General features: G+C 36.4%; 2 protein-coding genes across 6 annotated transcripts in view; one reads left to right on the top strand and one right to left on the bottom strand.

Moving 5' to 3' along the window:
* gprs (speckle type BTB/POZ protein) overlaps positions 1 to 13,997 on the top strand; it is a 52,112-nt gene extending 38,115 nt beyond the window's left edge. For 2 of the 3 annotated variants that reach the window (XM_071671268.1, XM_071671266.1), the window contains one exon: positions 10,920 to 13,997. In XM_071671268.1, the coding sequence (XP_071527369.1) occupies positions 10,920 to 11,147 (228 nt within the window). In that variant the 3' untranslated portion in view covers positions 11,148 to 13,997. Of the gene's footprint in view, positions 1 to 5,566; positions 7,643 to 10,919 lie in introns of those variants that run through there. The other variant, XM_071671269.1, reaches the window with a different exon arrangement.
* LOC139754137 (A disintegrin and metalloproteinase with thrombospondin motifs 5-like) overlaps positions 1 to 14,874 on the bottom strand; it is a 461,304-nt gene that overhangs the window by 69,568 nt on the left and 376,862 nt on the right. The gene's annotated exons all lie outside the window — the stretch shown is intronic.

Raw genomic sequence — 14,874 nt, 5'->3', positions numbered from 1 at the left:
AATAATAATAATAATAATAATAATAATAATAATAATAATAATAATAATAATAATAATAATAATAATAATAATAATAATAATAATAATAATAATAATAATAATAATAATAATAATAATAATAATAATAATAATAATAATAATAATAATAATAATAATAATAATAATAATAATAATAATAATAATAATAATAATAATAATAATAATAATAATAATAATAATAATAATAATAATAATAATAATAATAATAATAATAATAATAATAATAATAATAATAATAATAATAATAATAATAATAATAATAATAATAATAATAATAATAATAATAATAATAATAATAATAATAATAATAATAATAATAATAATAATAATAATAATAATAATAATAATAATAATAATAATAATAATAATAATAATAATAATAATAATAATAATAATAATAATAATAATAATAATAATAATAATAATAATAATAATAATAATAATAATAATAATAATAATAATAATAATAATAATAATAATAATAATAATAATAATAATAATAATAATAATAATAATAATAATAATAATAATAATAATAATAATAATAATAATAATAATAATAATAATAATAATAATAATAATAATAATAATAATAATAATAATAATAATAATAATAATAATAATAATAATAATAATAATAATAATAATAATAATAATAATAATAATAATAATAATAATAATAATAATAATAATAATAATAATAATAATAATAATAATAATAATAATAATAATAATAATAATAATAATAATAATAATAATAATAATAATAATAATAATAATAATAATAATAATAATAATAATAATAATAATAATAATAATAATAATAATAATAATAATAATAATAATAATAATAATAATAATAATAATAATAATAATAATAATAATAATAATAATAATAATAATAATAATAATAATAATAATAATAATAATAATAATAATAATAATAATAATAATAATAATAATAATAATAATAATAATAATAATAATAATAATAATAATAATAATAATAATAATAATAATAATAATAATAATAATAATAATAATAATAATAATAATAATAATAATAATAATAATAATAATAATAATAATAATAATAATAATAATAATAATAATAATAATAATAATAATAATAATAATAATAATAATAATAATAATAATAATAATAATAATAATAATAATAATAATAATAATAATAATAATAATAATAATAATAATAATAATAATAATAATAATAATAATAATAATAATAATAATAATAATGGAAAATGACCTCTCCCTCTACATGCACTCGTCCCCTCAACTTAACCTAGACTCTGCTCCCTTGAGATTCTCATACTCTTCACTCTTCCCCTTCAACTTTGTTTCATCTCGAGCCACAACAATCCACGTTTCACTCAACAAACGCGTCACTCACCTCCCTTTTTCTTTTCCCACTTTGGGTGCAAACACGCATATTCAAACACCTTAACCTGCAAATGGCAGCAACGCGAGGGACGGAAGTCCCATCCAGCGAGACTTTATCATCTTCAGCAGCCGAAAAAACAGTATAGCTTTGCCGAGCGCTTTTCCGCTCAATAGGAGCACACAGTACTCTGTTCTTTCTCTTATTTCCACTGGTACCTTTATTCCCTTCTTCGTCTACTTTGAAAATTCTCGCACATTTCCTCTCAGCGACCTACAGATATTCATGTCTCTATCCATCAATAACCTAACATTACCTTCTTACAGAAACAACCTAATTTACAAACGTTTTCTACTTCTCACCCAACCCCTCCCTCTCCATGACGACATTCATAACTTCTTTACGAATCAGTCTTTTTACACATCACACACGCTTACACCACTTATATCACTGTCTTCATTGCTGCCTGTACGTGTTACTGACCCCTGTGTCACTAGTGTCACAGCGAGCAGCATGTGTGTAGGTTGTGCATCAGCGCATCAGCATGAAGAGAATGCCCCACCAGCTGTGTCCACAACAGTAGAAGCAAAGTGGTCCACAGATTACATGACACAAGAGCAGCAGTTGAGTAAGCCAGTGCTTCTCTGTTTAAGGAAGAGGAGCGGAGTACCTCACCTGGCTCTGTAACACACACACACACACACACACACACACACACACACACACACACACTTTTAAGATGCATCACTTAAACTTTAAGTCATCAGCCCCTCACGAAACTGAACCCCGTAAGTGTGAATTAGGTCAAGTCTACAGCTTAGACCTTCCGTAATTCATGTGATATTTCTGGCGTCAGAGAATTCCTTTCTTATGTACATGTATCAATATTTGTGAGGCTGATGAGGAGTTCAGAGGCTGTGCAGACGATGAGGACCTTTTTATGAGTGTTGACAAACATGGTGATGATATCTAAATGGATATGATTGTCTTCAGTAATGTAGTGATTATCTATCTTATTTCTATGCATTTTTTTTTTTTTTGTAGCTGTAGCAAGTATAAACCAGTTGATCTAAGATGTAAGACGGTTCCTTGTCAAGGTAAGAGGCTTGGTGTTAGAAAGAAAAAAATAATTGCAGATACCAGACTGATCTGACAAACTTCAGGAAGTAGATATTGTGACTTGATTGTAATGCTGTGATGGTGCATCAGAATTCGCTACAGGTGACTAAAGACGAACATGCCACCATATACGAGTAATGTTCACGATCATCCGTTTTACAGACCATCAAAATTAAGAAAATCCTTAATTCTTATTCCTTCCCCCGTCCATCACTTCTCATTTTACTGTTAACTTTCAGCTGTCTGATTTTTTTTTCTAACTTAATACTAGGGAGGATTATTTCCCAACCACCTGGGCAACATGGTGTTGAATTCCCAGGCTCCTCGTAATATCTCATAAGGACATATGTTGAACTCATTAAACAATGGCATTAAACCATATACACACCATCCACGACAGAGATGAAGTAGAAAGTGTTCTCTGAGCTTTGTTTTACCTACAGAATTATACAACCCTTCGACTTTACTGAGTTGTACTCGTCTGCTATTTACGAAACGTCAACCATTTACTGGATACGTTGAAACATAAGAAAAAAAAAATAATACGAAAGCTGAAAGAAAAGTCGCCTCACCGATTCGAAACATAACGAACAGATCAGCTCGATTCGGGTGACGTCACATTTACACCTCGGGAGGAGCTTGTCCTGCTAATGGCAATGATATGAACAGGGTAAAGCAAGGGAAGAAGTGTTACGATTTCATTATGTTTCAGTCTAACTAGATTTGGGGGTGTATCAATACACACACTTTATTCATAATTACCCAATGACTCCTCTTAATAGTGTAATGATGCTATCGTGCAAGTCTTTTCCCAGGAGGTCCATCATCTCCAAGGTTTTGCTACAGTCAGTAGCAGGAACTAGATGACCTCCTTCAAGCGAGTTCTTTAACGAGGCCGACCACAATGTGCATCGTTGACTGACGAAGGTACAAACCTCGCCAAAGGTAACTCTTCACTCGCGGTGTAACCACAATGTAAATAGAGAAGCGAGTCAAAGAGAAATCTATAAAAGGCTTTGAAGAAAATTTGATCGAGAAAAAATACAGGGAAGAGAGAGATCTCGAACTCCGAAAGGGCCAGTCAACAATACGTGGAACACCATCCACTACAGGTGATGTTGACGGAGCTGGTGAAATCTTACGTAAAAAGCTTCATCGACGAAGATAAAAAGATGTCTGGCATCACTACTAATACGCTGTTCATACAAGCTTTCAACACCGATTATCCCTCAAAGGCCAACCATAATTTAACCTTACTACACGATGGGCGTCATCAGTAAGCTAACAGTCCTGAAGCCGACCATCGGTATGGAGTCATATGAGTTCATAAAGAGTAACATCCATTCATCTGGCTGGACAACTGGGTCGAAACGAGGACGTTAAACACACCGTGGTGCTGATTGGATGGATCTGGCCCTTTGTACGTTATAAAGACTGCATATGACTTAACTTTCTGAAACTGGACGACCGATCACAAGTTAAGCCTGTGGCTGCCAGTAACTGCGAACCATGGAACGGTGGCAGTGTTCGCCGGGGATGCAAGTCCGCCTACATTTTGAAGCAGGTCGTGACGGAGCAAGCAAAGTCCTCATTGCTGGGTGACGGTCAGACAACTATTTCTCTAAGGGCATTTATAAACGAGTGTGTCACACTTAACCGACACTAATGCAGGTTTGCTCATCACAATCTCTTCTTTGATTTCAAGCACCACTTGATCGAAGACACTATGGCCTAGTCGATGCAATCCTACTGAACACGGATCTTCTGTGATTACTCGTTGTTTGAAGCAAGAAAAAAAATATCATAATGAAAAATAACTTTACTGACTAATGCTTTCGGATCAACCTTGTTTCGTAGCCAGCACATGAAAGGTGACCCCCCCCCCCCCAAGTTGCTATCGTTTACATATACCTCCAAATTTAAGACGATAGCATGGGTTACTATACTGAAATAGTGAAGAAACTATGCACGTTCGAACCATTTCACAATGAGTGCAAAGCAACTCTATACCGCTGTCCGAAAATGACAAGAAAAGGTCTTAAATGTTGAGCGTTGAAGACGCAGACATCCTTCCCTACAGATAACTCTTAAACTTGGAACGTATTATTCACTCCATCACAAACCATACCATAAGTTAGTTATAGGGTAGTGTCTGTTCACTTGATCTTTGCCTGATACCCTAAGCTGGTTGGTTATTTGGGCCCTGAAGCGTATCAACTACCCCGGTCATTAAGGCCGTCAGCGTTAAGCTGAACATCCACCAACCGAAATATCCATGACCTTCAGAGGTCATGGATATTTCCATTATCCATGACCTTCAGAGGTCATGGATATTTCCATTATCCATGACCTTCAGAGGTCATGGATAATTCTAAGAACACATCCTGTCATTATGTTTACGGCCTTTATCTGACACGATCATTCTTGCACTTGTAGTCATGAAAAGAAACATACCCTAGCGTCTTTTTACATAATATATATATATATATATATATATATATATATATATATATATATATATATATATATATATATATATATACACTTAGGTCCCTCATGGTATTTATGAGAAATTTCCTCCCATTTTGAGTATTCAGTTCTTTTGTCATTTTCCATTGAAGAAGGTACTCACAGAGTGTACTGACTACTGTGTCTGATGTTCAGACCGATGCTAAGCCTCTAGGTCTTCACAAGGAATCTCTATTAGATACTGACTTGACAGTAATGACATATGCAGTAGTGTTCTGGCACTTGACTAGATATCTGGGCACTTGATTAGATTGTATGGGTAGCTTAATGCAGTTTCTCCTTGACATGTCAACCTCTCTTAAGAGCATGTAGAGCGTAGTTTGAAATATTACTTTTAAGGTCTTGAAGTCAAAGTCACACTGATATCAAGAAGCACTTCTGATCCGATCCTTCTCTCATCTCTCCTTCCTGCACACTCTCCCACCACCTCACGACATGCGATCTGCTCCTCCCTCCTCCCCCTGCAACTGCCCCTAGTCGGAACCCCCCTGAAACATATGGGTGTGTCCAGTGAGCGATGCGAGCCGAGGCCCCCCACGGCCACCAGCAGAGCACCGCGACCCGCTACCACAACGGCTCTCGACCAGAGACTTAATGCTCCACATTCTCAGCTATACAACACACAGAATCAAGTTACACCTGGTTGTCGATGTTAAACTTTAGGGCAAACGAGAAAAAATGTCTTATGTAAGCCATACTTCTTTGGATTTTTATTTTTATTTTTTCTTGTGGAAAAGAACTCGATTGGTTTTTGAATTATTATTTGTCAAATGCTACATACATTAAATATTTTCGTACAGAAAATTTAGGCTTCACTTACAGCATATATTACTATATGATATATGTACACCATGGAATTATGGCATTGCTGGTATGACAGGAAAAATATATATCTTAGAAACTGTGTAGCCTATAATATTGTACCAGACTTATTTGTGATCCTAATCAACCCGGCTGGATACTAACTAATCTCTGATAAACTTGTCTTCCACAAGCATCGGCTGTTGCACTGATTCTGTTCATATGACCTTCCCTTACCCGTGTGGTATAGGCGTGTGTCTGTGTGTGAGTGTGTGGCCCACCGTTGTATGAGTACGGTGATAAATAATGTAAGATAGGCTTGTTACAGCTATCCGTGTATTCATCTTGTAGGACTAGTCTGTAAGATTCAAGCATATGACAGAGGCATTGTTTTAGTACCTATGTCTGTCAGTCTGTCTGTCTGTCTGTCTGTCTGTCTGTGTGTCTTAACGAAATAGTTCAAATACCCTCGACATCAACTCAAGGTGTATATCATCCTCACATACCTCATCACAGTAGGAATCGATAATGCATTACTTAGCCACTTCACCGGACGCACTCACATCTACCCACAGACATATGACCACAGTACCTGCCTACTCCTCGTGCCTCTCAATACTACTACACCTCAAGCCAGGTCACACCCACCACGAGAGTGTCTACCTCCTGAAAATACCCTGTGTTGCTGTCCACATTCCATGGACATTTTTGTAATAGAGATACGAGACGTAATGGACAGTAAATACAAGTATGTACAAGCTAAGAATACAGTACTTCTTTAGTATTGCTTACGGTTTATAGTTTCAACAGGTTATCCAAAGTATAATTGAAAATTCGTCAGTAGTTTGTATTAAGGGGTTATAATAATCTAGATATCGGTTATATATATATATATATATATATATATATATATATATATATATATATATATATATATATATATATATATATATACATATACTACTGTAGAAAAAAGGATAACTGACGGTGATTAGAATACAGACAAAATATAGGAAAATTCTTAGAATGGAAAATGTTTTCATGTGTATGTGCCCTATGGTTCGGCTGCAGAAATAACTCTGACACACACACACACACACACACACACACACACACACACACACACACACCCATTAATGTTTTCTAAATGGAAAAATAATCACCTAAGTGAAAACTATAATGAAAAACATTTATATAAAGAATATCAGTTACTACCGTTCACATTTACCATCAAATTTACAAGAATATCTGTAAGAAAAGCTTACATTTTAGCCGCTGAAAATGAAGCAAGATTGTAAAAATTCTCTCTCTCTCTCTCTCTCTCTCTCTCTCTCTCTCTCTCTCTCTCTCTCTCTTCTATCTGATCTTCCACTTACCATCGATCTGGATTCACTATTATTGCTTATATATATATTTTTTCTATTAACATTCAATTCATGATCGTTACTTTGATGCAAGCGTATTTATCTATGTATCTATCTGGTAAGAGAGAGGTTCTTAAAGATCTAATTGAAAAAAAAAAAAAAAGGAAAATACGTTATCAAAACAACGGCTTAGTATCCAAAGTACAATGTTAGCATTAAAGATGAGAATTTAAAAAACAAATATACACATATATATATTCTGGGTGATCTGTTATCATACTAATATAATCTGATGTAGTCACAAGTTTACCTGATATTTCCAAGCTAATCCCTTTTTGAATATATCAACTTTCTATCAACAGAAATCTGTAAGACTTATCAAAAGCAGGTTATACATATATTTTCCATCTTAAACTCATTCGGAAATACAATAGATCATCAGTAAATGTCTTGCGACGGATATATGATAATATATACATTTTCTATCTTAAACTCATTCGGAAATACGTCAATAGATCATCAGTAAATGTCATGCGACGGATTTATGATAGTCTTATAAATTGATGTAAGATGGATTTCTCGATAATTCTGTCGTTTTTCTGATTAACAAATCTAAGGCAGAATTAATATGAATTTTCGGAAGGTGTGTGTGTATACTATTCGTATATACTTAAAACTAATCAAATTCCTATTCCATTGACCAACTGATAATCTAAACTGATGTGGAACCTTCAGTGATACATACATATGGCAACACTTGTTGACGACATTTGGCAGCTATACGTAATAACATGTGATCGTCACAAGTGAAGACGACAATATGTGCTACAGTCTTAGGTAACTTTACATGATCAAATTTGGCTGCTTATGGATGCTGAAATACGCTGGAGGCACAGCGTATTAATAAGTGTCATTGCCTAACCTTTTTTGGCAGCTATGTGTCAGTACATCTAGCTGCTTTACATGATAATGTATACACTTAATCAAACCATGGCAGCTAAATTAATGCTATTTGACGTGTGGCATAACATTTGACGTTTAAAGTAACGCTTCAGCCGTTGGGCAGTTAAACTTGACAACAGTCAGCAACTTCGCATGATTGCATTTACAAAACTCGTAATAATTTGGTAGACGTAATTCATATGCAACTTTATATAACAGGATATATGGTAGCTACAAGTGATGATTAGAGAAAACTGTTCGTAATATTTATACCAATTTAGATGACAACATTTTTCAAGGCAAGTTAAAAACATTCGGCTCCTTTATCCATACGGCAACAACTGGCAAGTTGCATGATAATACATGGCAACTTTTCGTGGAAACTTACATACGTAGATTCATTTATACTCGTCTTGTATATCTTACTAGTCAGTTCGCAGCTTTGTACGTCGATAGATGATAAATATATATGTTCTAACATTTGATAGCCATAACTCTTTAAGACTTACCAGGACGATTAATAAACCTAAATAGATATTTGATCTATAAATAAATTCTATTTCTAAGCCGATTTTTCCGTAATATATATATATATATATATATATATATATATATATATATATATATATATATATATATATATATATATATTTCTTTCTTTCTTTTAAACTATTCGCCATTTCCCGCGTTAGCGAGGTAGCGTAAAGAACAGAGGACTGGGCCTTTTTTGGAATATCCTCACCTGGCCCCCTCTGTTCCTTCTTTTGGAAAATTAAAAAAAAAACGAGAGGGGAGGATTTCCAGCCCCCCGCTCCCTCCCCTTTTAGTCGCCTTCTACGACACGCAGGGAGTACGTGGGAAGTATTCTTAATCCCCTATCCCCAGGGATAATATATATATATATATATATATATATATATATATATATATATATATATATATATATATATATATATTCCCTGAACTCTGTATTATCTATTGATAAACCTTTTAATAATCTGAACCAGGCCGACAGCGAAATTCACCTTTAAGAGTTTTGGAGTAAGCCACGGTTGAATGTCACCTTCACACTCTCTCCCCATTCGTAACGTCCCTTGAGTATGCCAAACGTTAGGATGCGATTTAATGTATTCTTGCTTCCCATTAGGCAAGGTAAAGAAAGTACCGAGGAAGGGGAGGATTTCCTATGGTAATAAGTAATTCAGCATGACGTGTCGGACAAACTGATGCTGTGACGATATAAAGTTTTGTAAAGTAACGATGCTTGCGCTGCCTGACACACACACACACACACACACACACACACACACACACACACACACCTATTACCAATATGCAACAATGCCAACTGTCAAATATGCTCATATATATATATATATATATATATATATATATATATATATATGATAAATTTAGAGACACATCGATACAAGCTAGACAAGAATCACTGCTACGACTGTCATGTATGTATGGAGAAGGGAGGCACATTCCGACATTGGCAAATGCAAACATTAACACATCAAGGTAATAGGCTACCATTATGTGCCACTGGTAGTTCTACAGATGATAAGATGAGACAAATCAAATGCTTGCAGTATCAGTCTCTTGGTAACATAATGAATCAAACCTTCCTTAAGGTGTGTGAAGTTCAGGACAGAATACATGAAACAGACGCATGGCATTGGCAAATCTAAGGGTTAGTGGTAAATCTTCATAAACATTTTGGAATGCATTAAAGAGTTAGACAAAGTTCAAAAGATGTTTTGACCACAATCAAATTCAATAGACTTAAGTGAATCCCGTTACTGTGTTATGATTTAGGTTGGCTGGTAGCTTATCAAACCCCAAGCAAACATTCTTCCTATTTATACATGTCGATTTTGCATTCTTTTAAATCTACTGCATTATGAACTATGGCCCATAAGCTGGAAGTTTCGATTCATTGTAACTCTTGGGAAACCCCCCTAAAGATTAAGGCCTCCTCACATACCACATGACTTTCATTTTAGGTGTTTTATTATGGATGATTTATAGCATTGTCTAGTTTTCTCAATATGTAGATGTACAAGTATTGATGTTAATCGTAACTCGATTCTGTGCATAAATTGTATCTGAAGAGAATCAATAAATCAGATGAAAATGAATGTGGAACTGGTTTCTGGTCGATTCCCTCTTCACTGCCACGGATTTCATCGATTCCACTCTACGCACATGCAAAATATCGTGAGGGTGGAGCCTCGCTCAAACATGAACAATGGCTGGAGCCTTCTTGTGCTGCAGTTCGACCCTCGTACTCCATCATTCACAACTCAACGCAGGGTGAAACATCTGTGAAACATGTGTTTATCTAGTTTCTTTTTTTTTTTTTTATCCCAGAATGAGCACACTTCCTTAAGTCCACAAGACATGGGCTCCTCCACCCTTCTCTGTGGTACACAACACACCAAGCTTGTCCCTTTCCTTCCTGCAGGTAAATGCTCGTAGATGAAATATTTTCATTGGCACTATTCCCAGTGTATAATATATATAAATATATATATTTTCCCCTGTAAACGCTATTGCCACCACTGATTTCTTATCTTCTTGCACGTAGTAGTATTTCTGTCACACCCTCCCCCAACCCCATGGTTTCACTACTGACCATCGCATGACAAGCGCCCCTTTTTCGGTGCTCCTCTTCACCACTGCCATGATGTAGCAGCGCCCTTCGTCCCCTTCCACAGGCCGACCCGAGCAGCATCGATCCGGCCAAGCTGTCCCCGAACAGGACTCGTCGCTCCCACGATCGTGCCATGTCCGTGCAGAGCTCCCTCGACCCCCTGGGCTCCAACACCACACTCTCCTCCTCCGCCTCCTCCGAGATGGAGTCTGGGAGGCACTCGTCCGAGGGAGCCACAGGAGGAGGAGGCGGTGGGGGTTGCTCGCCACTCAGCCATGGACGAGAGATGTAGCGATCACCGAGTGACGTCGAAGTAGAACGCACAGGTGTCTTCACGGCAGATGTGGTGGGTCTGTTCGCACAGACTTATTATATACTCAGCTGAGAGGAACACAGACACACTATTCTGTGAGAAGCAGCTGCGGTGACATGAGGGCAAACATATAATGAAAGGCTTGTTAAGATAAACATAACAGAGTTATTTGTTGGGGGAGGGTCAAGTTTCAGGGAATTATGTCCGGGGCCAGGCTTGAGGGATTCTCTTCTGTGTGGGCAGACTGTGTCGTGGCGGTATGTGGGAACAGACACGAAAGTATTCTCTGTTGTGGCTGATGTCAATACGCTTTTTGTAAAGGTAACACAACCTAGTTTGTATTTATTGTTGGGGTTTGTATGGATGTATTTATTTTTGCTGGGAAGATGTGAATGCATTCTTTATTGGCTAACATACCTGTTTCTTTGTAGAAGATATGGATGTATTCTGTGTAAGGGGCAGGTAAAATGCAGTCTTCTTAAAAATATGTATATATAATTTTTCAATGACGGATATGGACACATTCTTTACGAAGTTAGACGTATGTGTACTCTCTGTGCGAGCAAATTCAGATGTGCCTCTACACGGATACACAAAAGGTCCTGGCTGTGAACCAAAACATGGCTCCTTTGTGTGAACAAAAACACCTACCTATAATTCGTAGATGAAGGCATACGTTTATCTCTTTTTGTGTCTGTGGGTGGGAAGTTATGTATATGTACATATTAGGCAGCTACTGAAGTTGATACTGACGTATGATTTGTAAGGGTAGACCCAGGTTATTTTGAGGGCAGCCGAATGTGTTTAGCCCTATGATAGGCATAGTCACACTGTCTGTAGGGCAAGCCAAAAGGATCTGCTTTGGAGGGTGATACAGGTGTGTTCCATGCCAGGAAAGACATAGAGATAATATCTGTGAAGGCTCTCTCTCTCTCTCTCTGTCTCTGTCTCTCTCTCTCTCTCTCTCTCTCTCTATATATATATATATATATATATATATATATATATATATATGGACAGATAGAGAAGTAATCTTTGTGAAGGAAAGGAAGAGAGGTAAGAAACCTGAGGAGATAATATCTTGAATAAGTGGAAACATGAAGTTTCTAATTCTTTTCCAGAGTCCCTCACTTCTAATCTCAAAAAAAAAAGAGAGGAACGAGACACTCTTTGATAAACTAGCGATGGAAACACCTCAGATTCAAATATATTGGTGGAAGGATGCAATCTTTTTTTCCTTATTTTTCGGTGATACTTGACAATCAAACTATAAGTACTGTCCAGATTATGAATAGTTACTTGGTGGAGAGATCCTGACTGAATTCTTTTAAAAAGGTTCATCATACCGATAAGTATCCAAAACCTCTTTTCTTATCATCCTATCTCTAGGAGACAATCTTAATTGAGGCTGTGAAGAAACACTCAGCCTGAGTTTGGAGTCTTCTGTCGTGCTACTGTATTATCATATGCCATATTTAAGATGACACACACACACACACAGACACACACACACACACACACACACACACACACACACACACACACACACAATTCAAAGAACAGGAGGAATCAACATTAATGTTACAATGACGACAAAATAGCAAATTAAGTGCAATTCTTATATATAATATATTTTTCGCAACAAGAGCTAATTAGGAGGTTATATTATGAATCAGGGTAAGCTTGGGTTCTCAGGGTAAGCTTGGTTTACCAGACCATGATCAATCAGATTTGAAGAACCATCTATCTCCCGATAGATGGTCGATTTGTTCCTAAAGACGTAGTTCATAAGTTACATGGGTGGATGGCTTTGAACAGGGAGGTTCAGTTGATTGCACAGACGCTGGAGTTGGGTTTAGGACTTGGTTTCTGGATCAAAAGTGTGTATAGGGTTGATGGACTCGACCCTGTGGCAAGGCCCACTGTACCACTTGTTCACACTGTGACTGAATTGGAATGTAATAATGACTGGAGGTGAGGACTTTACTTAGCTAAATCACTGGTGTGTGTGGTTTAGCATTATCTTAACGTGGACAAAAATATGAATATATGAAGGGGAAGCTATTATAATAAATTGGTCTAAGACATACTGAAAAGTCTTTATTTATGATTCCCGGCAATATATACAAAAGAACAATCAATTGTTATAGGAGAAAGTGCATTGGGTCCAGCCCATGACGTCGGCCAGCGTGGGGGTTGGACTGAGTGAACCATGTGCTTGCCCACGCTGCATGACAATAATGTTTGCCCCTGCATGACGATGTGTTTACCCACGCGTGATGATGTACTTACCCACGCCCGATGTGGTGTTCACCCACGCCCGATGTGGTGTTCACCCACGCCCGACGATGTGTTCACCCACGCCCGACGATGTGTTCACCCAGGTCTAACCCTAACTAACTGATTCCATTATCTTAACCTTTGATATTATGACCTAATTGCATGGCTAAGCTATGTTACAATCAATCTCTACATCAAAGTTGAACTTTCTGATATCATCAATTATTGAAATGTGGCGGGAACAGACACATGAGAATAAACGAGCTGTGTGTGTGTGCGTGTGTGTGGGTGTGTGTGTGTGTATACATGGACCTGTGTCTACAACATGGACCTATGTGTGTACATGTGTGTGTTCTGGAATGCATACAGTAACAGACCATTAGGTCCTTCGGTATGTACGTGTTTGAGGGGATGTGTGCTTGTGTTTATTTACATACGTACGTGTTTGTGTGTTTGTTTGTTTGTATATATGTGTGTGTGTTTGTGACGGCATGGGTGCGTATGTGTGTATTTGAGTGAATGTGTGTGTGTGTGTGTGTGTGTGTGTGTGTGTGTGTGTGTGTAATCACCTATATTTGTACGATACGAGGATTGAGTTATACACTCGTAGGGCCCCCATCTCTTGAACTTTCTTTCCCTATGATGAGATTTTACTGTTAGGTAAGGCAAGCGCGTAGACCTCACAGCAAGAAAGTTTACGGTCAAAGATAAGAAGTCACATGATGATGAGACAGACATGTCGAATGTTCTGGATAACATGAAAAAAAAACATAGTATGTTCTTATGCTCTCATGTGTGTATGTGTGTGTGTGTGTGTGTGTGTGTGTGTGTGTGTGTGTGTGTGTGTGTATGTTTGTGATTACTGTTGTGTGCGACAGTGAGAGAGTCTAGCTAACATTCAGTGCTGCTCCGCGTCTTAACCTTGTATATATACACCATCATGAAGGGATGAACTAAAGGTTAAATAACACACAAATTACGTTCTTGGATAAATTTCAAGAAACGAATAAAACCAATTCGAAGCTCACGTGAGCTACATCGCTCATCTGATGTCTAATACAGCCAGCCTGGAGGCCACATTGGACGTTATTTCGGCACGAAAATGAAACGACTTTGTGAGAGGTCAATCAGTCGATCATTTCAGCTCAACGGTGACCGACGCGATGGTTATCTGAATTTACATCCAATCAGAGCCCAGTCATCTTGCCCTGCCGTGGTCATATCAAGGTGTGTAGATAGACCGGTCATATCAAGGTGTGTAGATAGACAGGTCATATCAAGGTGTGTAGATAGACCGGTCATATCAAGGTGTGTAGATAGACCGGTCATATCAAGGTGTGTAGATAGACCGGTCATACCAAGGTGTGTAGATAGACCGGTCATATCAAGGTGTGTAGATAGACCGGGCATATCAAGGTGTGTAGAG

The sequence above is a fragment of the Panulirus ornatus genome, chromosome 16, assembly GCF_036320965.1.
Source record: "Panulirus ornatus isolate Po-2019 chromosome 16, ASM3632096v1, whole genome shotgun sequence".
Taxonomy (NCBI): Eukaryota; Metazoa; Arthropoda; class Malacostraca; order Decapoda; family Palinuridae; genus Panulirus; species Panulirus ornatus.
Note: the sequence above shows the minus strand (reverse complement) of the source record. Positions and strands in the feature narration are given on the sequence as shown.